The 24,483-nt window shown below is 48.0% G+C and overlaps 11 protein-coding genes across 11 annotated transcripts; 5 read left to right on the top strand and 6 right to left on the bottom strand.

Moving 5' to 3' along the window:
* Positions 1 to 1,258: 1,258 nt before the first annotated feature.
* F5B22DRAFT_620438 (phosphoglycolate phosphatase) lies at positions 1,259 to 2,724 on the bottom strand. The gene is made up of 2 exons (XM_047975844.1): positions 2,358 to 2,724; positions 1,259 to 2,292 (listed from the first exon to the last, which is right to left on the bottom strand). The coding sequence occupies exons 1-2, from the start codon at positions 2,364 to 2,366 to the stop codon at positions 1,555 to 1,557; spliced, it is 747 nt and encodes a 248-aa protein (XP_047827570.1). The 5' UTR covers positions 2,367 to 2,724; the 3' UTR covers positions 1,259 to 1,554.
* A 103-nt stretch (positions 2,725 to 2,827) lies between these two features.
* On the top strand, positions 2,828 to 3,730 carry F5B22DRAFT_393643 (magnesium transporter). Its single transcript, XM_047971420.1, has 2 exons — positions 2,828 to 3,135; positions 3,208 to 3,730. The coding sequence occupies exons 1-2, from the start codon at positions 3,080 to 3,082 to the stop codon at positions 3,581 to 3,583; spliced, it is 432 nt and encodes a 143-aa protein (XP_047827569.1). The 5' UTR covers positions 2,828 to 3,079; the 3' UTR covers positions 3,584 to 3,730.
* F5B22DRAFT_393638 (uncharacterized protein) lies at positions 3,675 to 4,204 on the top strand. The gene is made up of 2 exons (XM_047971419.1): positions 3,675 to 3,777; positions 3,891 to 4,204. The coding sequence occupies exons 1-2, from the start codon at positions 3,765 to 3,767 to the stop codon at positions 4,106 to 4,108; spliced, it is 231 nt and encodes a 76-aa protein (XP_047827568.1). The 5' UTR covers positions 3,675 to 3,764; the 3' UTR covers positions 4,109 to 4,204.
* F5B22DRAFT_659178 (putative MSH5 protein) lies at positions 3,731 to 7,774 on the top strand. Its single transcript, XM_047980180.1, has 5 exons — positions 3,731 to 4,937; positions 4,990 to 5,213; positions 5,268 to 5,873; positions 5,931 to 6,357; positions 6,411 to 7,774. The coding sequence occupies exons 1-5, from the start codon at positions 4,301 to 4,303 to the stop codon at positions 7,550 to 7,552; spliced, it is 3,036 nt and encodes a 1,011-aa protein (XP_047827567.1). The 5' UTR covers positions 3,731 to 4,300; the 3' UTR covers positions 7,553 to 7,774.
* Positions 7,775 to 7,782: 8 nt separating this feature from the next.
* Positions 7,783 to 9,058, bottom strand: F5B22DRAFT_393627 (uncharacterized protein). The gene has a single exon (XM_047971418.1). It carries the CDS (start codon positions 8,883 to 8,885, stop codon positions 8,070 to 8,072), a length of 816 nt encoding a protein of 271 aa, XP_047827566.1. The 5' UTR covers positions 8,886 to 9,058; the 3' UTR covers positions 7,783 to 8,069.
* Positions 9,059 to 10,257: 1,199 nt separating this feature from the next.
* Positions 10,258 to 11,416, top strand: F5B22DRAFT_393530 (uncharacterized protein). The gene is made up of 2 exons (XM_047971416.1): positions 10,258 to 10,500; positions 10,554 to 11,416. The coding sequence occupies exons 1-2, from the start codon at positions 10,370 to 10,372 to the stop codon at positions 11,335 to 11,337; spliced, it is 915 nt and encodes a 304-aa protein (XP_047827565.1). The 5' UTR covers positions 10,258 to 10,369; the 3' UTR covers positions 11,338 to 11,416.
* Positions 11,417 to 11,495: 79 nt separating this feature from the next.
* On the bottom strand, positions 11,496 to 12,601 carry F5B22DRAFT_659174 (uncharacterized protein; the record flags this gene model as incomplete). Its single annotated transcript, XM_047980179.1, has 2 exons — positions 11,967 to 12,601; positions 11,496 to 11,903 (listed from the first exon to the last, which is right to left on the bottom strand). Exons 1-2 carry the CDS (start codon positions 12,213 to 12,215, stop codon positions 11,496 to 11,498), a joined length of 657 nt encoding a protein of 218 aa, XP_047827564.1. The 5' UTR covers positions 12,216 to 12,601.
* A 505-nt stretch (positions 12,602 to 13,106) lies between these two features.
* Positions 13,107 to 13,722, bottom strand: F5B22DRAFT_649893 (uncharacterized protein; the record flags this gene model as incomplete). Its single annotated transcript, XM_047979231.1, has 2 exons — positions 13,107 to 13,323; positions 13,580 to 13,722. The coding sequence occupies 2 exons, from the start codon at positions 13,720 to 13,722 to the stop codon at positions 13,107 to 13,109; spliced, it is 360 nt and encodes a 119-aa protein (XP_047827563.1).
* Positions 13,723 to 15,607: 1,885 nt separating this feature from the next.
* On the bottom strand, positions 15,608 to 16,336 carry F5B22DRAFT_649892 (uncharacterized protein; the record flags this gene model as incomplete). Its single annotated transcript, XM_047979230.1, has 1 exon — positions 15,608 to 16,336. The coding sequence occupies one exon, from the start codon at positions 16,334 to 16,336 to the stop codon at positions 15,608 to 15,610; it is 729 nt and encodes a 242-aa protein (XP_047827562.1).
* Positions 16,337 to 17,733: 1,397 nt separating this feature from the next.
* Positions 17,734 to 22,335, bottom strand: F5B22DRAFT_638634 (cell cycle checkpoint protein RAD17; the record flags this gene model as incomplete). Its single annotated transcript, XM_047977611.1, has 4 exons — positions 17,734 to 20,403; positions 21,011 to 21,108; positions 21,158 to 21,793; positions 21,846 to 22,335. The coding sequence occupies 4 exons, from the start codon at positions 22,333 to 22,335 to the stop codon at positions 17,734 to 17,736; spliced, it is 3,894 nt and encodes a 1,297-aa protein (XP_047827561.1).
* Positions 22,336 to 22,568: 233 nt separating this feature from the next.
* Positions 22,569 to 24,186, top strand: F5B22DRAFT_638633 (ubiquitin-conjugating enzyme E2-binding protein; the record flags this gene model as incomplete). The annotated part of the gene is made up of 2 exons (XM_047977610.1): positions 22,569 to 23,165; positions 23,563 to 24,186. 2 exons carry the CDS (start codon positions 22,569 to 22,571, stop codon positions 24,184 to 24,186), a joined length of 1,221 nt encoding a protein of 406 aa, XP_047827560.1.
* Between the last annotated feature and the right edge of the window lie 297 nt (positions 24,187 to 24,483).

Below are 24,483 nucleotides of genomic sequence, written 5' to 3'. Positions count from 1 at the left end.
TTTTCCCCTACCTTTGGCCGGCCCCCCCGTTTTTATTAACCCCCACCCCCTTGTTTTGCCACGCGCTGCGCCCCCCAAACCCACGGTTTCGGCCCCCCCCCCCCCCCCCCCCCCCCCTTTCCTCCGGTGAGGGTAAGTGCACACGTCGTCGTTGGAGATGGATCAACGTGAATACGAGTTCCGTGCGGAGCGCGGCGAGCCGTCCAATCGAATTGCTCTAGTTAGTCATACTTTCGATCCGCCGCCATGTGGCAACCATACCATCCTAACCTATTATCAATGAATTTGCCCATCGAGTAACTTTCTGTTACACCTCGAACGACCTGGTGCTGCAGGAGTAGCTAGCAAGAAGGTATTCCCAGCTAAATGGGTAGTAAACTCGTCGATTATAGTTATCTCCTGGCTGCCTACATATGTAGCCATAAATACCTATACGAGATCGGAGGCAAAAGTTACCTAAGCATCCTCAAAGGATATTGATCCTGGCCCGAGTACAAACTTCCATCAGAGCAACATCGGATGGCATATTCAAAGGTCACGTTTCGTCGGTTCTTTATAATGTGCTTCTCTCATATGATCGTCTCAACTTCATCTTCTCAAGGGCTTGGCAAGTTACATAATTCCACGGATATCAGGTATGGCATCTTATAGTAGATATACTACCTAGTGAGTGAGATGCGCAAGGTTCAAACAGTTAGAAATGCAGCAGCCAGATTTGCTTTGCTGCCACTTCGGTATGTAGCTGCACACCTCCTCGTTTCGGCATGCCCGTGCTTCACCTTGCGCCTTTTTCTACCAATATGAGCACGTGGTCGGGGTCGGGTTGGCTTCTGAATCTCAATCCGCGCGCTTTTCACTCACTGGAGGAAAAGTATCTAGTATACTTAAAAGCCCAGGCATTAACCGGCTCCTCCAAACCTTGATAATCCCAGAACCGTAGATACGGGAAGTTAATGCTGAAGATACAGCAGCCTAGTTTCCTTGTATCAGGCAGAATATTTACGGTAGTTCTTAAGCTAGATAGACGTACGGTTCAATTTGCACATGAAGGAATACACATACTTTTGCAAGCTGCCGAGTATTGCAGATTTCAAGGTATCGCCAGGGTCTAATTGGATCTTAGGGTCCAGGGACTGATCTCTATGGTACATGTAAGCACACGTCCTGCAGGTCGGATCACATAGTTTTGCGTTCAATTAATACCGCAGTTTACAAGTAGTCACATGAGGAAGAGGGCGCACACGGCGTGACGATTCGCTTCAATCTTGAGCATTGCACAGAGAATCGGAATCGATGCCATGCATGCCTCCAAAGCGTATGCCTGGAAAATCAGTTCTTATTTTTTGTCTAGACGTTCTCTATAACTGATTAATTCAGCTTTGTAACCATCTAACTTCGTCTCTAGTATGCTAGGTTAACCGTAGGCCATGGGAACTAGAGTCTAACTGGAAGAGGGGCTTCGTCAATCCTAATATTCATCACTCGTTATTGCAGTCCCGCTCGTGGTACCAGTCAAGGTCAAAGGCCTTACAGGTACCAGTGTTGGCAGACGACTTACAAGCCCTCCTCGATCTTCTTCAAGCATTCGGGGAATTCGCTCCAGTTGTACATGATGACCTTGACATTGCACTTCTCTCTCATCTTCTTCTCCATCTCTGCAACCTTCTCCGGTCCCTCTTCGATGCCATAGACACCGACGAAGCCGATGCAAGGGATGCCCGCATTCATGGCAGCAGTAGCACCGCTCCCACTGTCCTCAACGGTGACACACTCGGAGTTCTTCACTCCTAGCTGCTGGCATGCGAAGTTGTAGACAGCAGGATCGGGCTTGCCTTTGGGCTCGGGCAAGCTAGTAGCAGCACTGTAGACGTGTTCATCGGGGAAGTAATTGTAAATACCACACTTCTTCAGAGAGGCGACGACACGGGGCTTAGCAGAGGTGCTGACCACGGACATGGGGTAGCCCTGCTGCTTGAGGGACTCTAGCTGCTCGGGTACTCCCGGGATTACAGTGCACTCTTCGCTCAGCTTCTCGGTGACCTTTTCGACCTCCTTGTCAGCGTAGGCTTTCACATCCTCGGGAGACATAGTGAATCCATGTCTTTTCTGCATTGTTTCCATCATGGTCAGGAAGTTCTGGCCGACACATGTATCAAGCAGCGTCTCAGGAGTGTAGCGTTCGGCCACCCCGAATTTCTCGAGGACCTCGTTAACCACGAGGGTACATTGTCCGAAGGCAATCTTCTCTGACAAGCAGAGGGTGTTGTCGCAGTCAAGAAGCACGTACTTGACCTACACGCAGCGAGTTGTAAGTATCCAGATACGGCTAGGCGTCAATTAAGCTTGTGGCTACTTACACGAGGCATGGTGGAGAGTTATTAGTGTCCCGAGGACTTGGAACTGGGAATGCGAATAGTTTGGAATTGTGATTCCGTGGGCTTGGAATCAACGAGCGATGGAATTTGTGGATGCGTGCCCGTTGGATGACGGGACCGTAGTTGATCGTAGTAGTTTTGCAGATTGCAGAGGACAATGACGATGATATAATCTATCTAGACTGAAGCCTCAAACAGAATAGTTCGAGTGGACCGACGATGGACTAGTGAGGAACGTTTGGTGGTGAGAGGATTGAACGGTGGGGAGTCCCCAGAGTGTGCCCCTCCTTAGCTTTAAGAGCTAAACTTTTTGTTGTTGCGGGGGTTTCGAGAGGGGTGCCAAGTTTCCATGTGAGAGGTGGACTCCGATGACGGTAAGCTTTGCTTAAATCCCGCTCGAATCAGCCAATTAAAACCTGTCCTTTGCCCACAAGGCCAGACAAGGCCAGTACTAGAAGCCCGATGGCTGCATAATTTTAAATTGACCGATAATGCACCCGTAGCTCCCCATTATCCACTACAACCATTTAAGAGGAATAGGCGATGCATTTAAGCAAGCATGAGTAAATTCGTGCGAATGCTACTGGGGTAGGTACCGGTAGGTGTGGCCTGGTCGTCAAGTCGTCATGACCGCGCCTCAACAGCTCTTGTAAAACGCCCCAAGCTACCCCTAACTAAATACTGTATGCGAAATCAACTACAAAATGACGTTGATATCCAAGAGCACTACGGCTCTCGGGCTCGTACTGTTAACCCATGCGTATGTACAGTTTTTTTTCACGCTCGACAACGCAGATAGAAAGCTTCGGCTGCTAACCCGTCTTATGTCCAGCTGCTACTCGGCGCATGAACACTCTGCCCTCCAGTCACATCGAGCTGCATCTCTTTCGTCTTTAGCCTCGGCTCAACTGGGTACCGCCTCCTCACTTCCCATTGACATCACGATCGAGACCATCGTCGCAACTTTCACCATCTGCCTGGGGCTGGTATTCGGGACCAACCAACTACGACCTATACAATGGCGAGTTTGGGCCGGGAAGATTGAGCGGGAGGGGGAAGCGGGATTCAAGAATAACAGTGGAGAGGTCGAGAAAGATTATGTTGGAAACCCTTTTCGCCTTTTGGAAAGTCGTCCGGGATTCATCGACATTCGGAAGCAAAGGAGCGAGTTTGCGACTTGGGTGAAAGATAAAGCAGCCGAGACGTAATAGCAATGACGACCACATACTGGGGGGAATCCATTTATCTACACAGGTAGCAAATACAACCGTTCAGGGCCTTCTCATGGGAAGCTAGTTTCAACTCACCACCACCAATGGCCAACGCGGATGGTTTTGTAGTCGTTTTTCAGGCATCTTAATTTTACGATAAACGCTATCGGCATCCCTTATGCGAGAACTAGGTATAAACTACATGCTCCTACCTCAGAACATCGTGCAGTGGTATCTCAGAAAAAAAGACGGCCACTCACGTTATGGAAGCCACGGGCTAATTATTGCACATGGTTGCACGTAGTTGCCTTGCCTACTACTTCTTTGCTAGCAGTTCTTGCTCGAGTCTTATGCTCCTTCTTTTTCTGCCGAGTGAGCTCCTGCCGCCTCGCTTGCAATCACAGTGCAGGTACCTACCTGAGGTGGCCGGATCAAAGGGAAGCACTTACTTTGGTAGAACATTCGTTGGTACATTCGATGTTCATGGGCTCACTTCCTCCCTACTTTTTTCTTGTCTCTTAGGTGGTAGTTCGAGATGACCTCAGGAGCTTTGCCCAGATCTTGAATGCGTTACTACCAAGCTCGAGCGCTTTTAAAACTCGCACTTATTAAAATCATCAATTACGTAGCTTAGTCTTGTGCCAGTCGCAGCCAGTCTAGATAACATCGAGGCTCAGTTTAAGAGGCACCAGAAGTCATAGACGTCGATGGAAAATGGCATCATATCCTCAAAACCCTCCAAATTCCCCTAAGCCATCGCCTGCAATATTCGCTCCCCCTGGGCGAATCACAAGACCGATATCATCACGATCACAAACGCCTTATCCCGTAGATCGTCCAACCTTCTCCTCGCTCATCCCCCAAAACAATCAAGGCTCACAGCGACCACACTCGCTTAGCAAACGGCCAAAGGCTACAAGCATCACCAGCTCACGTTCCATTACGCCCGCTTACCAGTCTTCGCCTCCACTGCCAGCATGTGCTCCCAGACATGGAATCTCGTTACGTTCCGCTCCTGGGCCAACTTCGAGTGCAAATCATAAGTTCGGGGGCGAATGGCAAGAGGACAGTGACAATATATCGGGAGAGGGTATTGATGTATTGAATGAAATCATCATGGCGGTTGATATGAAGGATCGTGGACCTCGGGGATCTACAATTGGCTGTGCGTACTATTCAGTTCTAGAAGAGGCTTTGTACCTGCTCGAAGATGTACAAATGGCTGGGATTGATCTTGTCGAGACCCTTCTTCTCCATGCACAACCTACGACGATGCTCATATCCTCACGAACACCCGAGCCTCTAGCACAACTCCTCGCCAGAGGCTCACAAGATGTCAATGGTAACCAAGGTGAGATTCGTCTTTGAAACTTGCGAATAATCTGCATATTAAACTAGCGTAGAATTGCCCGGTGCTTATATTCTAAGAACCCTGAATTCGACAGACTTCCGTTATGAGGTAGGCAAAAATAAACTGGCAGACCTCCATATCGAGATGGGCGGCTCACAGAGCATGGTATATGCAACTGTTGTCGACAATAATGTGCTCGAGGATCAAGACCGGGGATCTAGGCAAGGGCAACTCATGCGACTGGCTACACTCATTAATCTTGATAGCCCACTGTCTGTAAGACATTTCCAGAAAGCCGTAAACTGTTATATCATAGCTGACTTGCCCTAGATAGGCTGTGCAGGTGCGGTGTTGAGTGATATCCAACGTAGAAGGACGATTCAATATCTCCCCCACGATCCTGATGCTCTGGCCGCTTTCGGGGTTCGGTCTGTGCAAATGTTTTCATTGTTCAATTCCATGTTTGTCAACGCAGACACACTTGTCTCCTTGCAAATTATGCAATCAGAGTATCATCCCAACAGTCATCAACGAGGTCCAACAGGTGCTACGTCAGGTGCTAAAGAGAGCCTCTCCGTTTATGGCCTCTTTTCCCATCTAGCCGTCACACCACAGGGAAAATTGAAACTTCGTCGAATGTTCTTACAACCAAGCATCGACATCGACCTCATTCGCGAGAGACAGTGGACAATTTCGTTCTTCCTTCGCCCTGGCAACGCTGATACACTATATAGCATCAGTAAAGATCTCAGGAAGATCAAAGATATGAAATCTGTCGTGATGTTACTAAGAAAAGGTATTGATAGTGTTGGTCGAAAGATAACTGTAGCGAACAGTGTTTGGGCCATGCTTCAAAAATTCGCCGCCTATAGCTTACAGCTGAGAGAATCACTGCGAGTCCTACCAGATGCCAAGAGTGTCGATATAATCCAGAAGGTACATTAACGAGCGAGATACTTACATATGACATAGATCTGACCTGCAAGCCTCCAGGTCATTCAGATTATCGATCCGATTCAAATTCGTCAAGTCGGGGAGCTCATTACCGAAACGATTGACCCTGAACAGTCTGTAGATCGCGGGAGGATAGCTGTAAAGCAAGGAATCGACGCTGATTTGGATGAACGCAAAAGAGCCTATGATGGCATGGAAAGCTTCCTTGCTACCGTGATTACCAAGCTACAGAGCACTGTTCCAGAATGGGCCAGGAAATATGTAAAAAACTGCATATTCTTTCCACAGCTAGGATTCCTGACGGTCGTATCAATAAACCCGCAGACCGGCAAAGGCAACTACGACGGCGAAGGATTGAACGAGACTTGGATGTGTATGTTCATTGCTGATGGTAGTGCCTACTACAAAAACCAGCAAATGAAGGAACTAGATGAAGAACTTGGAGATCTGTACTGCATGATCATTGGTACGTAATCTCCCTCCCTACCGTAACTTGTGGCCTTTGCTCATATCTGGTAGATAGAGAGATTGAAATAATTCATCAGCTTGCAGTTACCGTTCTCGATCGGGAAACGGCAATAATAGAGGCGTCTGAAGTACTCGGTGAACTCGATAGTCTGGTCGCTTTGGCCACTCTTTGCGGCCAGAATGAGTGGACAGCACCTCAAATGACCACTGCAAATATCATCGATATCCAAGGCGGCCGTCATCCCCTACAAGAATTAGTCACACCATCATTTATTCCCAACGATTGCTCCATAGCTGGAGGAATAGGAAACGACATGCATGAAAATGCGGACGCATCTCCTTCGGTCGCTATTGATAAGCCCCCAGATTCTCCAAGCACGGTCATTATTACAGGCCCTAACCATTCAGGGAAAAGTGTCTATCTTAAACAGATTGCGACTATTGTCTATCTTGCGCACATTGGGTGTTTCGTACCAGCCGAGCATGCTCAAATAGGGATAACGGATCGTATCTTGACACGCATTTCAACACGCGAAAGTGTAGCTCGCTCAGAGAGCGCCTTCGCCATTGATCTACGCCAAGTAGCTTTTGCGATCAACTTCGCAACTCGACGTAGCCTAATTATCATCGATGAATTTGGGAAAGGGACAAACAGCCAAGATGGCGCGGGCTTGATGACCGCTGCTATCAGTCATTTCACTGGACTGGGCAACGAACGACCAAAACTTCTAGTTGCGACTCACTTCCATGAGATCCTTAACAGCGAATTTCTCATAGAATGTGCAGAACTGGCTTTTGCTCATATGAAGATCCACATAGATCTTGATTCTTCAACAGTAGAAGATCAAGTAACCTATTTATATCAGTTTGCACTGGGCAGAAGCATTTCTAGCTTTGGTAGTCGCTGTGCTGCAATGAACGGTGTCGGCCAAGCCATCGTGGAGAGGGCCGAGTCAATCATACTTCAAATGGTCCGCCATGAAGACTTAGAAGTCGTATGTTCAAAACTATCAGATACAGAGACTCAGAAACTTGAAGAAGCTGAGGACGTTGCACGGGCATTCCTTGAAGAGGATTTTATACATCCACCCACGACGACCCCTAAATCCGAGCTTGAGCACTGGTATCGGAGCAAGCTTGTGAAAATGCTATCACCAGCCCCGCCATTTCAGGGCAGTTATTCGACTGACTGACTGGGTCTTAATCTAATCACTACTTGTGGAAGATATGAACAAGGTAATGTAAGCCCATGTACTATTACTCGGACGATATGCACGCTAAGAATAGCATCTGCTGAACGGTCTTGTGCTGGACATTTACAAGCTTGTTTGGAATGACATCGATGCCCAGTTAGATAGGTTCGCAGGTCTCATCTCCGAAATATATAGCTTGCCAATGCACTCTAAAAGCCAGGCGTTAACCTGCTTTTTACAAGTTGGAATTTGACTCTTGACCAAGTTCACAGGGAGACTGACTATTGAAACGTGCTCTCAGGCTCCAACCAATTACTATAATATTTTGGTATCTTGAACGCTATGCTAACAGCAAATGTTATGCTTGGGAAACTTGAAGAGTATATACAGCGGGATATTAGATTGTAGTTAGGCTATTGCCTTCCCAAGTCAAGTGGCCGACTAATTGATTCACTCTTGACAGCTTCGCCCCCATCCATCTCGAGGTTGTCCTGTAGAAAACAGCCTGTTGATCTGCCTAGAAGCCAAGAGCTAGCGCCGCACCCATGGCAGCAACAACACCGAAGATGGAGGCCTGACCGGAAAGGCGTGCAGCGTTATCCTCGTCATCCGCAGAACCAGTAGATTCGCTCTTGGCAGCAGTAGATGAAGGTGTTACAGAAATGCTTGTAGCGGCACCAAATGAGCCAGCACCAGTTGGTTTGGCATCATCATCAGTCAATAGACCGTCTGCGCCGGCGGCAGTGGATGTAGCGGCGGCAACAGTCAGCGTGCCGGAAACAGCAGGCGTCACTGTCGTTGCAGGGACTGCGTTGGTTTGGGGCGAGCCAAGATCAAAGGTTGCAGTAACATCCTCCTTATCGTCGCCGCCTTTGCTGCCAGCAGTAGGTGTAGACTTGCTAGGCGAGTCATCTTCGTCATCGTTGCCCTTCTTGCTGGAAGTAGCCGTGGGTTTGGCAGACGTGGTAGACGGAGTCTCCTCCTCGTCACCACCAGCATCGTTGGCAACGCCACCCTTCTTCTCGGCGTCCTGCACAGCGGTCTTGGGCAGATCGCACTTGCCCTCCAGAGGCTCAATGAGGTCCGTGGCCGTCACGTCAGCCGGGCACCACTGGTTCATACAGATGACGATGTCGGACAGAATCCCGCTACCCGCCTTGTCACAAATGCAGTCGGCATCGAAGCAACCCGAATTGCGCATGCAGGTCGAGATACAGTCCGGGAACTGGATGGCGGCACGCTTGCTGCTGGCCTCTGGGGCGGCGGCAACATGCTGGATGAGCGAACCCAGAAGGGTGGCACCCAGGACAATGGTGGTTTGCATGGAAGGCATTCTCTCGACTTCCTTGCTCTAATTCCCGTAGTATAATAAGAATGGATGCTTGCTCTCTGAGTAGATATTATCGGGATATTTCGGTTGTTTTGCTTGTTTAAAGGAGCGTGGTATATCAATATCTGATGTAAGGAATGGAACGAAGGCCAGCTCGCTGTTCTGTATGCCCTCAAAGTAGTTTTCACGGTAAGGAACGAATGAAGAGTGAGTCTACAAAGACTACATGTATTGAAAGAGAGAATCGAAACAGGTAGGCATGCATTTTTGAGAAGGATTTCTCCATTTTAAGTATATCGCTCCCATTTCCCAGCTGTACGTAAATCCACTACCCAGTTAGACGGACCATCTAAATCACCATCTGATCATACAACGGGAAAAGATTGTCAGGGTCGTTTAGCAGGATCATCGCCGGACCCCCAGAGACTTTGGCCAATTTTGGCGTTAGTCCCGGGTCTTGGTCTGAAACATAGCGCATATGTAAGTAAGTATGGGGGGGGGAAAGACTCTGCAGAAAATGAAGATGGGCAATTTCCCTCGCATACGCGCGCGCCGGCGATCTCGTTGGCACTATCGCAGAGCGGGAAAACGACGTCACACGCTGCCTGTTATGGCATAAAAACTTGGGAAATAAGGGGGGGACCCCTGCGGAAATTTGATTGTGCAAAATCCCCTTGAGCTTGGCGCCCCCGCCAATCCTCATCCTTTTGTCGTGAATAGGGACTCCATATTGCTGCCGCAGCAAACTAGAGCAGTGGGGATGGTGTGGTTTGCTACTTTTGTGATCCCTACCTCATTGCATCGGGATGGATTTCTCGGAAAGCGTCCGCTATGCACACCGATAATGATGAATTACATACTTACTCATACAGTAGACGACGGGATCTGTCTGCCTGTATTAGGTCATAACACGTGCGGCCTCCTTCCGGACTCCTGTGATGTCAACGCATTTACTTTATTTCTAAGTGATGATCGATTAGACAAGCTAACATACCACCCACCTGTTAACCTGGTAGGGCTCGTACATGTTCTAGGTATTTGACTGGTAGGTAAGTATCCTAGTTGCTTAATTGATAGATCTATCAGTTATCAAAATACCTCTGATAGCGAGGCTCATGAGCCAAAGGCGAGCGGCGGATTGGGATGGGAATCTATTCATTCTCCCCATGTCCTTTCAGGAGCAAGCACCCGAGGCACCTCCATACCTTACTTAGTCTAGTAGGTAGCAGATAGGTAGGTAGGCTCGGTAGATAGATCCATCCTGTATAATTATATCGGCCTTATGTAATATGCATTTAGTAGTAATATTCATAATCTCGGAATTAATGCGGGCACCTGCAGTCGGGTACTAGTTGCTTAACATACCGATATCCAACGTGGGGTTCCTCGTCGCCCATCACCAGTAGGTATTACTGTAGTACTCACCATCTATTCCGTAACCACTTGTTTCGTCAGTTTCCTCGCTTTGTAATTGACATGACCTGACAATGCGTGGACGTGGAGGAGGCCGAGGAGGTCAAGGAGGTAGAGCACCTTCTACGCCATGGAGTAGCAGACTGAAGCCAGTTGAACTCGATCCTCTCGAATCGATGGGATTGCCCTCGAAAGGAGACAACAGGTATGCCTATTTCGGCCTTTATCAGCCATGGCACGGATCTGACGCTACCACAGACTACTTGACCTGAAAACCCAGGAAAGCTACTACACCAAGATCGTCGATCGCTACATGAGTTTCTGCTCCGACGCTGGCGAGCGTGACGAGCTCCTGCGCCGCTTCGCCTCACTTAGCCTCCAACCAGTTGGCGACAATCCAAGTCGGTCAGCACCAAAGAACAAGAAGCCTCCAGTTTCCAAACAGGATGATTCAAAAGCCCTATCCGATGTTCTCCAGGCGCTTAGGAAGCTGCGTGAGGGTATTGTGGCCTCTAAACGTACCGATGACTTCGCCATCCAAGCCTACATATTCTGCATCCGGTTATCTATCTTGGTCAAACACCACGAATCCTACCACCCCGCCATACTGCACCTATTGCGCCGGATACATCCGGTTCACAGAATGACCACGGTCGAACTAAACGAAGTGGTCTCCTATCTTGTGCTAGATACGGCATGTAGGCGAAACGATTTAGGGGAAGCATTTGCCCTTCGACACCGGTACCAGTTAAAGGATTCCAAGGTCAATGCTATCCTGGACGCATTAACGCACGACAACTATGTCGAGTTCAAACGCTTACGCCAGAGAGTAGATGGACATCGAGCCAAGTTGCTCGAGTATGCTGAAGAGTCTGTACGGAAACACCTATTGAAATGTTTCAGCAGGACATACCTTAGCGTAGATTTATCTTTCCTGGAGACATCTGCTGATTCGTCTTGGCCCCAGCTCACTGCGGAAGATGGCGTAGGCTGGGAGTTAGATGGAAGCAAAGTTGTTATTCGAAAGGTCAAGGCCAAGTAATCGTTGCTGTTATTGATACCCACTCACAATTTCTCATATATGATTTGAACGGTCTTACGTGGACGATACTATGTTGCAATTCAGTGCTATCTGTTCTTGTAACGACCGCTCCGGCCAAAGTAGTGTTCCTGTCGTCAGTGACTCCGCCTCTGGAACCATCAATCATAAGTAACCTGCAAGAAACCGACGGTATCCCTTACCGTAAGCTCCCACTTGGTGAAGCCTTCTGTGCCGAGGAGTCTCAAAACATAATATTCCCCAGCACTGCCAAGAAGGCCAGCCTGATTGTAGACAAAGCCAAATGTGGTAGAGTCTTTCGCGCCTAAGAAGACGCCTGGAACTTGTTCCCCATTGACGAAATGCCAATACGCCTCGACTGGTATATTTGGGTACTTGTCTTCTGGAAAGCCGAACCCAAGTGCGCCCTTGAGGGCTGGGTCACCAGAGATAACCAGCGGTTGCCATATCTCCTCACTATCAGGCCCTATCTTTAGCTGAGCTTCCAACGTCTGGTTGAAGCAACGCAACGGAATGTTGGACATGGGGAATGAGGTCCACGCGGCGACCTAAGGGCCTGTGAGTAGCTCGGCCGACAATGCAGTGTTCTCAAATAAAGAGCCTGCGCTCACATATCCGTAACGACGGGTTTCATCCATATAATAGGCAACATTTAGTCCAATACCGTCTATCGCCTGTCCGGTCGACGCTGCGATACCGATGAACGGTCCAGCACCACTACCACCAAACCCTGGATACCCTGGGAACGAGGTGCATACCGTGCCAATAGAGACAGCGGTCACATTCGGGGCTGCCGCGGTTGCAACACGAGAGTACAGCATGAATGCTGCAGCAGCAATTGACTTCATCGAGACCTTCATCTTGGCAGAGACAAGAACATAAAGTTGTGTCTTTGAAGATGGCCAGGAGAGCTCTTTGGTGTTTGTATTATGGGCGACGGCAACTTATTTATCTCATACCCCGGCCATAGCCCAGATACTTTGGGAAGCAATGTGGGTGAACACTTCGCGGTGACTGGCCTAGATTGGCTGGATAATACGGCTGCACTCTACCGGGAGACGAACCGAGAGTCGACAATGCGATCTAGAACCTGCACCGGTGAGAAGATTAGGAGGTGCACCAGTACCGATGTATGATCTAGTAGGTGGCCTATGAAGGGCGACAATATCAAGAACCTACATTATATTTGCGTGGGTAAAACATTTATCTGTCTAACTGGGTGAGAGGATGGCGTTCAAGAGATTATGTAACCCCCATTTCTTAAAAGATGCTGTGATGTTGATAATGTTCGGCCACACTCGAATCAGCTCCGCTTTCATGATATAGTAATAATAAGAGTAGCAGTGTCTTAGAGTCAATGGGAAAAATTCATGCCCTTTTGAATCCAAGTATAACCAAACACGAACACCTTGCCTATTCCTACACGCGCATGAATGCTAGCGCTATCTTCACTCCTAGGACTTCCTATTCCTTCCTTTCCGCCCGTCAAATGCACCATCATGCGTTGCAACATCCTGTTCTTCCCTAATTCCATGCCTCTGCTCAAGGCGAACAAGACGTCATTTGAATACAGAGGCCGTTGCGTCTTGTTGTAGCCTAAGACTCGTATAATCCCCTCCTTTACGACGACCTGAACACCCGTCAGTATGATTTCAAACACAGATATGCATTCGAAGCAGAAGTCGCAGGAGTAATTCGTACTAGTCCTGAGTGAGCGCGACGACCACAACGTCGCCTCCTTATACTTCTAGTCACGAGTCATAGGCTGGACAATCGAGATCGTCGCAATATGTATCTTTCTTCCACCGCGGCAGGCCCATCTGGATCTTCTCGCAATTCCTTCGCCATCGCTGGGCCTTCTTGCACTGCTCGATTTCGAAGAGCCATTTCTTGGTCGTCGCGTCGACGACGCGACAGCCGCACATGTAGAAGAAGTCGTGCTGCTGACACATGGTCCAGTTATTGGCCCTGTATTTTCCTCGTATCGTCTGGGTTCTCGGTTCTGAAATCTAGAAATGTCGAGGTCCCTATTGCGCTCTTGGTGTGAATCTAGATAAAGAACTTGCGATGAAGCTGCTGACCCATGACCAGGTGGAGTGCTTTTTAACCAACAAAGGTCGTCTCTATTATGGTGTCTTTATTTTTGTTTTGTTATCTTCTTTCTTCGCCCTTGCCGCAGCTCGTGTGATTTAAGGGCGCCGACACAACCGATTATAGCACGTACCTACCCAGGAAACAAGCGCCCAGTCCCGGCGTGAGGTCGACGAATAGTGACCATTGGTGTTGATGGCCTCGCAGCACAAGGCGGAACTCGGCATCGACGGCAAGGCAGGCCCGTTGCTGGAGGTTTTCATCAGGGTCGCCCATGTTTTCACTTAAGGGATAACGGTTTACAGCAGGGACGGATAGAGACTATTTTATTAATAAATACTGTCAAACAAAGTATAAGAAATAATTAACTACGTAAACACCTATTTTATCTTGTTATAACACACCCATTCGCTTCTCTACCCAACTCTCAACGAAACAAACCATGAAGTGCAAAGCTGGCGTTGCCGAATCATCCGTTTTAGTGTCCCTTGGATGTGGAGATGCCGATGTCCTATATCGGGAAATTACTGTGCGCAAGGGATCGCGTTTGGACCTGATTGGGATGTGGGCGATTCGTATAGTCGAATCAATGAAAGTTTGGTGAAGGCAATAGAGACAAGGAGGGATGGGTGTCAGTACTGATAGAATACCCGGATTCAATCGTCCGTCGTTCGCGTATTAGGACAGTCCCCTTAGTTTTAGTTGTGAAGTTGACTTGTTTTTTAAGGCTGTCAAGCGCTATATATAAGTTGAAATAGTACTGCCTTCCTGATTCCAATAATATAACTCCACACATAAAGCTACCCCTCTCAATTCACTTGTGAGCCGCAACACGGGCAAGTGAGGATTGCTATCACAGTAGTGCAATTGGTAATGGCCCGGTCATCGTATCCGCAGCAAGAATTGCGTTTCTAGGCATCTTCAGCGCAGACTAGGCTCTCGCTAGAATGATAGATGAAGGATGAGACGCGATCTTGGACTATTTCTAGTCACACGAAGCTGGCTTGGTGAGACAAAGTTCTTGCGTGTTAGGTAGCCTGTACACAGCGCCAAAGAACGCCCCTTACTAAACTCCTCATAGAATAGTCGCGCCCTGAATAAGGCTGAGCTCCCTTGTGGGTTGCGCATCTACCGACGGCGATGAATATGTGGGCATCACCAAATAGAAACGTCGAATGAAGAGTGCGTGCGTGCGACGCCTTTTACTCCCACGTTGAACTTGCGGTCTTCAGCACTGAGTTGAGCTGTGTTTGGTATGTTCATCGTCGGCGATCCGATAGTGACAAGCATTTAAATATCTCCTGTAGAGGATAACATTCTGTAGAGCTGGTAGGACGGGTACTTTCTGGACGAAAGTACAGCAGACGATGCCTCTGAAGGTTCATGAAAAGAGGTTGTATTGTTTGGATAGTGATTGGGATAATGGGGTCTTTTGGGGGTTTGCGCTCTATTAGTGTCGCGAGCCGGCTACACCATAGATAAATAGCACTCCCTCTTGATGAGCTCTTGGGAAACTCGATATAAGCCAGTAGGTTTCCTGGGGATGTAATGAATTGTCTGGGTGGGTAGGCAACTCTTTGTATGAAATAGCGACTGAATGGTGCAGGCCCTCGATCTTTCAGATACCCCCTATCCTATTACTACTTTCTTGCAAGAAGACACTTAGCAGCGTTTGCCAGATATCCACGTAGCACGGCCCATCGCTGAAATGTGATCGCGATCTGGGATGTATGCGATAGTTGAAGCTCTACATTCTCCGATGAAGACTTGTCAACCCAACGAAACCTTCATGGGTGAATACATAAATCGCCCCCTTTCAGCCAATGGTTTGAATCGTGCCACAGTCCCCTGTTTCTAGACAGCGAGCTATGGTCGGGACTGAATCCGCTCAATTCGGATGGGTTGAGCCATTTCTCAGATCAACACTGGGCTTGCAACAAAGTCTCGAGACTGCAAACACTCAATAACTGGTCTGCCATAGTATACGGATGATTCATAGTATGCTGAGCGCCATTGATTGAAAAGATCAGTCTTGATTGGCCGCATACGTACCACACGCCCTTATAGCAATGGTTATAAAGACGCACTGAACGATGGCAGTCAACCATCGCATACAGACCTGATCAAACCATTTCCTAGTCTAACCGCGTCATCCCCTTTCTCAAACTCGCTTCAAATCTTCAGAAGATTCTAGAAACAAGTAAGAAGAACATGAAGAGGAGATATTCGAAGGGTCGAAGGTCGCAGAAGCATATATAGGCGAACTAGGAGAGCGGGTGGCCCCATCGTATTCTCTGACATCCCCTTCGTCTTCAAACTGATGCTCTTCGACGCTGGGAGAAGGCGATAGATACCGGCCTGGCGGAAGCAGCGAGAGCATAGACAGCATATTGCTCTGGAACCTCTTTGTTCGAGGCGTTGTTGGTTCAGGCGTAGGAGAGTGAGGGTATTGCTGTGATGCGAGTAGATGTGATGATGACAGCTGTTGCGTATTGCTTTGTTTGCAAAGTTCCTGCAGTGACAACGAGCATACTGAGGACGTATTCGGTGATAGTGGCCTTGCTTGTCTCCTTTGATTGATGTCTATTATTTGCTCCTGTTTTGATGCGTCTGGCTTGTATAACTCGGTAGGAGGGTGTTCTATCCTAGGGCTGTGTCCCTGGTAGGATATCGTGGCGTACCCCGACTGGGACGCGAGGGATGACGGCGGTGAAGAACGTAAAGAGATAATATCTTGGGATTGTTGGAGGCTCAAGTTTATCATGCCATGCTCCAAATCAATATCATTATCGAAACTAAAGATCAGGTCCGACATTTCGTCTATGTGTGGGTCGACACTGTTTGTGAAATTTGGGCTTTGATTGTTGCTTGTTAAAGGTTTAGGACTCATATTTGGGATATCGGGGCGAATTGTAAGCATGAGCTGTCATAACTTAAGTATAGTAATGTAAAGCGTCCGAGGTTATACTGCTTCTATCCTTCTTAGGTTGGGGTGTATGGCTGCGTAGATATATTGTGGCAGATGTTGCTGATACAGGGTCGACTTCGAGTAGCATACGGTAAACGAGAATGACGATGAGTAAGAACTTAAACATGCAACACCAAAACGCCTGAGGGTGTCGAGTGAAAAAAGAGGAGCAAATCAAGTCATATTGTACACCATTAAGTCATAGCTTCATTTATAAACGACTGGTTGCAGGTGATCTGGGCTGGGATCGTGTGCACAATATACGGACGATCGGACTTAAGTAGTCTGCGCGAGCGAGGATCAGCTTGCTGCTTAGTATCACGATAAATCCGGAGTATAATCCGCACAGGTGAGCTGACTATGGAGGTACTCATGTAGCCTGACGAGATGAGCGCAGCCAATTGACCGTATCCAGGTAAGATGTCAATGAGAAAGCTTGACTCGTGGTCTCGTCTCCTAGTCTCATCGCAGCCTCCTCTGAGATTTCTCTTGTTGTTACAGATCACTCCTTCCATTGCACATCCGACAGATTGACTGCATCAAGCTCTGGGAATATCTGAGACGTACTGCAACCTCGCATGCGATACGGCATATACGACTTGTCCCTAGCTCCGAGCTAATAAGTCACCTCATGTTCCAAGGGAATCGTGCTCGCGTAATTCATATAGTCGAAAGCACGTGTACAGGATCATACACTGCATGGTGAGAGAAATCAAGAGCAGGTATTGATCAAAGACCATATCAAACGAGCAGATGGCATCGTCTAACACTGTGGTGCATGTCTTCCCTGCTCAATCTTGTGCTAGCTGAGCCTTTGATTGGGTGGCAGGCGCCACATTTCTGCACTAAGCAAGAGCGTCGCATTCGGAGGAAAGCGAGGAATACGATCTATACGGCACGAGAGCCTCATGGCGGGATTTTCCAATCCGTTCCCTTGTAGGTAGCATCACTACAACACTGGCACACTCGCTTCTGTAGGGATTTACAGTGTGACTAATCCAAAGAGTCAACGAACTACAATGAATGAAGAGGGAAGGTCTAAGGAATTTGAAGGTACCTGCTAACTTATGTTATTCAATGGACCTGGATGGGCTTGGAACATACTGTATGGAAGTGTCCAATACTTCGTGAAAATAAATTCCCTGAACATAACTATCTTTCTCATGGACAATACGCTCACTGGTCGATTAAATCTGTAGTCATGATATTGTGAAGCAAGCCTCAAACCATACATTACGGTCATCGACATATAATATTATGCCCGCTTTGATACCGGCATCTCACGCTCTAGGACATGTTGATCTCACCATCAGCATGTATCAGTCATCTTCTATATCATCATCACTCAGTACAAGCTTTTGCACTTGTGAAGCGGCCACCGAGCCTCCATTTTGGCCATTACGTCGTATGGCAAAGCTCTTCTTTCGTGGTGACGATTCTTCGGTAGGTTTGTCCGTGGCCCAGTCTTCTTCAGCCCCGCCGCCTGAGTTTTCATTTTCCTCCAAGTCAACAGTATCTTCATCTGCAATTGAACTTATACCTGAAAATGACACAACTTTTTCGATACCTTTTAACCAGGGCACAGAGCTCGATGATCTGTGTCGACGGGTGATATGGGACATGTATGGTAACCTTTCGAGTATCATCTCGCGACGGGCAGAACTGCCCAGAGAGAGCAAGGCGGTAGAGTGATCTGAGGTCTGTGCTGTCTGCCTAGCTTGAATTTCATTTTGCCGAGAGTGTTGACTGGCAAGCCATTGACTGGTGGGGGCAGTTTTGGCCCGGCGGAAGGCGGATGCGCCGTTCGTCAGATTATGGTCGGAGTTGTCGCCCTTAAGTAAAACTGAAGACCAGTGATCAACAAGGCCTTCTAGCTCCTCTTTCTCTCGCCAGAGTTTAAGGCTTGTAGGATAGAACATCTTGAATGCATCGCCGCCACCGCGCCTAGAGCCGCTTCCCTTCCGCTGGACTGGGTTAGGAAGTGAAAAAAGCAAGCCGCGTGTGGCAACTTGAAATGCGATTTCTTCTTGGCGTAGCACATGACTAGCTGAATCGTGACCAAAGAAACCCTTACCGCCAGGTCCGCGGCCACCAAAAAATACATCCCAAGAAGGGCATAGAAGATCACTATCGGATAAGTAGTCAATGCATCCTCCCATATAGTCCAGAAAGGACGCATTCGATTCACAAGACAGAACATAGTTCTCATGGAGAGCTGAGATAAATGTATGTGTATCGGTTCCTGTTTCATCAACTAGGCTGTCGACAGAGACCTCGGATCTCTTTGGCCGCGAGCATGAAGACAGATGACTAGGTAGTAGTTCAGCTCTCCCTTCTGCAGAGTTCAGGTCCATTGGTTCGTCTCCTCGTTTATTGTACACAACTTTTCCAATTGCGTGGAATATACCTAGACTTGCCTCCCGCTGTGAAACAAGCTGGAGCGTTTCCATTTCTCCTCGTGTCAAGGAGACGGAGCTTTTAGTTGTCCGCTTTGGTTTTCCAAAGTTAACATGCGAACCCCAATCTGCCTCTGTGTCTCCTTTCAAGCAAAGAAATTGAAGTGAAGAGATAGCGCTTCTAATATCGCCGATTTCGCCTAGTTTTTTCAGCACGAGAGGTCCTGGAGTCCGTCTCCTGCCGGATTTTCTTGCTTCTTTCTGCACAACAAGCCCAAGAGCAGCGGAAAGAAGAGTTGGCGCTATGGAATTAAACTCTATGGTGTATGTTCCCGGATGACGAGTGATTTCAGGACCGAGCAAACGATGGGCGGTGAAACTATCCGCAGATGCAGACGTGGTTGTCAAAAGGGTCTCGGATATGATCATAACAACTGGTGTAATGGGATCTTTAGATGCTTGCCTTCCGAAGACAGAAAGTGATGGAGTATTAGTTGCCAAAAACTGTAGGATAGCCTTCCGGAAGGATGTCATAGCTGTGGATGAGCGAGCAAATGTATTAGGAAACTCTTCAATAAGCATCAGTTTCGGGGTATTGTCGTTGGTTCCGATGTTTTTAGGAGACGAGTCTTCTAGGTCGAGGTCCAGCTGCGAGAACTTGCCTCCTCTTCCCAGGAACTCTTCAAACTGAACAGAAACAGACTGAAACTCCTGGTGAGCCCTACTTGAAGTTGTCGGGTTTCGCCATTCAAGAACTTCACATCGCATCTCCTTGGCAATAAGTCGCAATGTGGTGGTTTTCCCAGTTCCAGCTGCCCCCTTAAGAATAAGTAACCGCTGTCGCATTCGACCAGCCATGACATCTTCAAGCCATTTCCGAACATCCGCAACCTTCTTCGTGTGAACAGCAAGCTCACTGAGGTTCATGGGACCAAATCTTTTGGACCATGGCCGCTGCTCGTTATCTATTTCTGGATCTTGTGGGGGCAAAGTCGGCCGTATAAACCTCTGACTTGAGGCGATTGATGAAGATGTTATGGTATTGCCAGCGAAAGAATCCTTAAAGCGCTTCCGAGAAGCCAGACCGACGTGGCTAGCCGTTGTCGCCCTGTGTTCTCCCACATCGTCCTCGTCGGAAATTGGGTCGCTTATTATATCATCTAGCTTTACTGGCGGTCGTGTTGCAGCCCTTTCAGCTTGCTTGGAGAACAAGGCCTTGAGGTCGGCTGTCTTTCCTTTCTCGTCGGATTTGCTCTGGGTCGGCGGTCTGGCCCTGCTTTTTTCTGGACTTGTGCTCGTGCTTTTCTTCCCACTCCTCGCACTCGATCCGTTGATGGACAAGGATGGGGTGGGCTTAGAAGATTGGCGGGTGACTAGACGAGTAACTTTTCGGGTGGGACTGGGAGAGGCGGTAGCATTTTCAGGCGGAGCTGTCGCGCTTGCTTTCGCATCCGGAGAGCGGAGGAGGTAATTGTTTAGAGTGTTGACGACGGGTTTTGGATCTTCATCGTCGGAGGTCACGATGTTTCGCTTCAGGCGCTTCGCAGGCGGCGCCATGTTGCGTGTGATGTCTGAAATGGCATCTGTCAGAGCCTTCCAGGCTTAATTTATAATACAATTACACAATTGCATATTAATTATTTATTAGGGACACGCCATGAATACAGGATAAATGCGCTGCTGGTGGTAATACAGGGATTAGGAAGTTCAAGATGGGCTTTACGGACATTGTTAGTTAATGAGCTGACTGAGGTTAACAGGGCTGGTGGAGGGGCATTAGTGGTGCTAGGAGGTATGTTACGCGTCTCGTCCACTATAACTACGCTGAATGCGCGGTATCAGGTGACTGCTTAGGTGCCCAGTCTTTGATCTCAATTACCGCCCACCCAAGTAATGCCAGGTCAGACGCCAGGTATTTTGATCACGAAAACTAAGCGCCTCTTTTAATTTTCACTTAAGCCACTTGCATGGAGTTTCAGAGCAGAATTGGTCATATTCAGAGATCGTGTTTGATATCATGTCAGCCTGCCAGTATCCTTCGCATTCTTATTGGTTTCCGCCTCCAGAATGGAGCAGAGAGAGGAGGAAATAACTAGAAAAATAAAACTACTTAAGGATGATGAACATGGACAGATCACAGTGCTACCGTTTTAATCAGAACGTCGACGCACAGTCGGCATAAAGAGTAATACTAGAATACCCATCCTTCAAAATCATCAACAAACCTAACCGCCGCCGCTAGATAGTGCTCATGCACATCACCCCATGTCTTTGCAGCTTCTTTAATTGCACGTATAGCTAAACACAGTTAGCTTGAACTCCATGTAATGAGCATATGCCAGCAGACCTTTGACAAAGTGGGCGTCTGTCGAGTAAGCACTGTTGAGTGCCTTATCCTCGACATAATTCCATTGCTTCCCAGCTACGTCAGTAGGCTTAATATTGTCAGGATCGATCTTGGGACACTCGAAGATGAGGTAGACTGCAATCGTCAGTAGCCACCATTGTCGTACCAGGTTGATGTGATATTTGGAGGGAATCATGGGAAGAAGAATCCGCACTGCGTGGCTTGTTGTGAGTAGATGAACGACGACGAAATTGTAGGAGTGAGTTCCTGGGGGAACAGTCGCCACAAGAAGGGATACTGCTGCCTTTTGCGACTCTTGGAATTGCTTTGTCGGGTCATCAAGAGACCACGCATTCCAATACTCCATGACTAGCTCCTCGTGATCCTTGAAGAGGGGCTCGAAGTTTTGGAAACCAGGCTCTTGAAACAGCTCTGGTACTCGCTTGTCGCTGGCCATCTGTGTGAGCAAGTCTAATATGTTCGAGGTTTTGAGCGGCGACGGCTTCGTGTACGATGGATCGTCCAAGTACTTGTGGAGGAAATCGTACTCTGTTGAAGCTAGCCCTAGAGCCTCTATTGCAACCTCCTTATTGTCCATCTCATAGGCATAGCCAAGGTGGATAAGGGGATGCCCAACTGCAAGGGTCAGTAGAAATATATAATCTTCAAGCCCAGCGGAGAAACGTACGACCACCAATGAGACAATTGAGTAGTGGTTCTTTGCCATCGTACAAGTATTCGTCTACCAACTTTTTCCAATTATAATTGTGTCTCATTACTAGAGAGTCTTCGAAAAAATCAATAAAGGCACGTTGATACCGCTTGTCCCCCCAAAAGGACTGCCAGTCCTCCTGGGTGACCTCGGCAGGCGACGGTTCCCAGGGCTCTAGTGTTTTGGCTTCTTCAGCGTATACATGGTGCATCTGTGTATCGGATGCACCGAGGAGATACGCCGAGCATAGAATATGCGGCAAGTGATTGTGAAAGCGCATGTCATTGAAAAGGATGGCATGGTTAATGTGGTTTGCTCTGAGAAGATGCTTTAGAGTCCTTGGCCGCTTTTCAGGGGCTGTCTCCACATTGTGAATCTCGACAGGCGGGATCTCAATAGAGCGCGACGCGTCTTTTGTATTGAGGAGCCGGTTAACAACCGGCACGTATGATAGTATTGAAGCCATGATATGCTTCGTTCCCTGATGCCCTTGATCGAACAATACCGTAGTTGAGGAGAGCAGGTCCCAGGCTGTGACGTAACAAGATTGGAAATAGAGAGGAGATCTCTTGAGGGGAATAGAATACACATGCATTAAGCGGGGGTATCATTAAAAGACAGCTAGAACTAAGTGGTGCAATGCATATTGGGTTATTGAGATTAGATCGCACTCGTGGACCTTTCTCTCCATCACTCACCATGTCGCTCTCACATCACATTCTCATTTATGCTGAGCTTCTATCTCATCTCCGCCAAATATCCATTGGTTGCACCCTGCCAACACCAGCCTCTTCAGCTACAACATCGACGGTGTCTGCGAGTGGTCGAGCTCTTACCGTCACCCATGACGGATTCAGTGAGACCATAAAGCTACCCAGGATTGTAGCTCCCTTTACACAACTGCCTGTCAGGGAGTCAGGAAGCACTAGCCTGTCATGGAGGTTACCGCTTGCTGCGACGCCGACCGGGCGTATGCCGGCATTATCAGAGGAATCGGCACCATGGTCCGCTTTAGATCTTAAACCGGGTTCAGAAGTGGTCTGCAGAACCTGCCAGTCAACCATTGTGGACGTCGGCACCCTCAAGGTATGGAAAGACCTGCCAAGCGAGAATTGGGCAGAGATGATGGAGTTCTGGCACTGCCATAAACCCCACAGCCACACACATGATAAAGACGAGGAGCACTTGACCACTCGTGGCTATGGGGCAAGTTCACGCATTACAGCCCAGCCTGGCGTAGGTTTTGTCGATTTAACATCATTTCTTCTGGCAAAGTCGGACTTAGTAACTTCCCTGGTGAGTTTCTCTCTCTAATTGCGTTATCTTGTATTATCCCGAAATCGTTGAATTATTGTCCTGGGTATATAGAAGGTGACCAGAGCCAGCTTCTTGCTTTTCAGTGGGCTGGCCACCGATACTCATACCCTAGATAGAATACTTTCTACTTCCAACTATTGTGCCTGGTTTGTTGGACCCTGGGTTCAAAGACTCAGGGACCGACACCAGCATACCTGGAAGCGCCTCTGTCTTTCACCGAGAGTTTTTCTTGGACGTGGAAGTCTTGGGATTATACAGAGGTACATGTATATATATGTGGTCGACGTTTAAATGCCAATTGTCTTCCAAACTAGCGTTGTCATAGCTCACATGGTAAAATACCTCCCATACCTAAACCACTGATGCAATGTATTAGACCTCGCCTTCAATAGATTCCACCGAAGCAAGCAACCAAGCCCAAGGAATTATGACCTTACACTGTGGCTCATGCCAGACACAACTAGGCGTGCAAAATAACGACGTATCATCGGTATCAATATTCAAATGGCAAGTCGTCGTCCAATTACAAGAGCAGAAAATGCCAGAATCATTTCCGAGCTTAGCCCAATGCGTGAGCGCGATGCTCATAGCAACTATGGCTCGGTCAGGATGCTCTCAATCCATCCTTCTCCCAAGCAAACACCAATCAAATGGCATGCTACGCAGCCCGGAGTCGAAAGATGGCAACCAGGGAAAAGATTTACTCAATATATGGGTATTTAATGCCAACTTCATATTTTCGTCAACTGAAGCACCTGCATCTCCTATCAACGCCATGAAGGTATTTTATCGAACCGTCAGTCAGGAGGAGGCAGATAAAATGATAGAGTCTATGACTTTGGGTGTCCAGGACATATCTCTACCCTCTGAAGCAATCGCTATTCTAGTTGATTTACTACAGAAGAGCAACTACTTCGTTCCAGTAAGCGATCGCAGGTTCAAAGATTGGAATGTTGGTCTCCTGGAGAAGTGGGATAACGAAGGCGGATGGAAGCCTTGACTATTTATTTTTGAATTGATTGTCCATCAAAGGGACCAGCTGTCTCACTGTAAAACAGATATTGTATTGATTCAGATGTACGAGCCAGTAAAAGTGGATTCCATCGGAATAGATATGGTAGGTAAACCTATACACTATAGAAATCTTCAAACTGCGTTATGTCGTGGCCACGGGCAGAAGAGGCCACTTTACGAGATACGACTCTCTAATGTACACATTCTACAACAATAACAATCATCCCAGCTATTGTAGTGAAAACTGGCTTGCATGACGTTAAATCTTTCTCTTGACTAATGC

Source organism: Xylaria bambusicola, assembly GCF_022495145.1.
Source record: "Xylaria bambusicola strain CBS 139988 unplaced genomic scaffold F5B22scaffold_47, whole genome shotgun sequence".
Lineage (NCBI taxonomy): Eukaryota > Fungi > Ascomycota > Sordariomycetes > Xylariales > Xylariaceae > Xylaria > Xylaria bambusicola.
The sequence above is the reverse complement of the archived record's forward strand: the minus strand, read 5'-3'. Positions and strand labels throughout refer to the sequence as shown.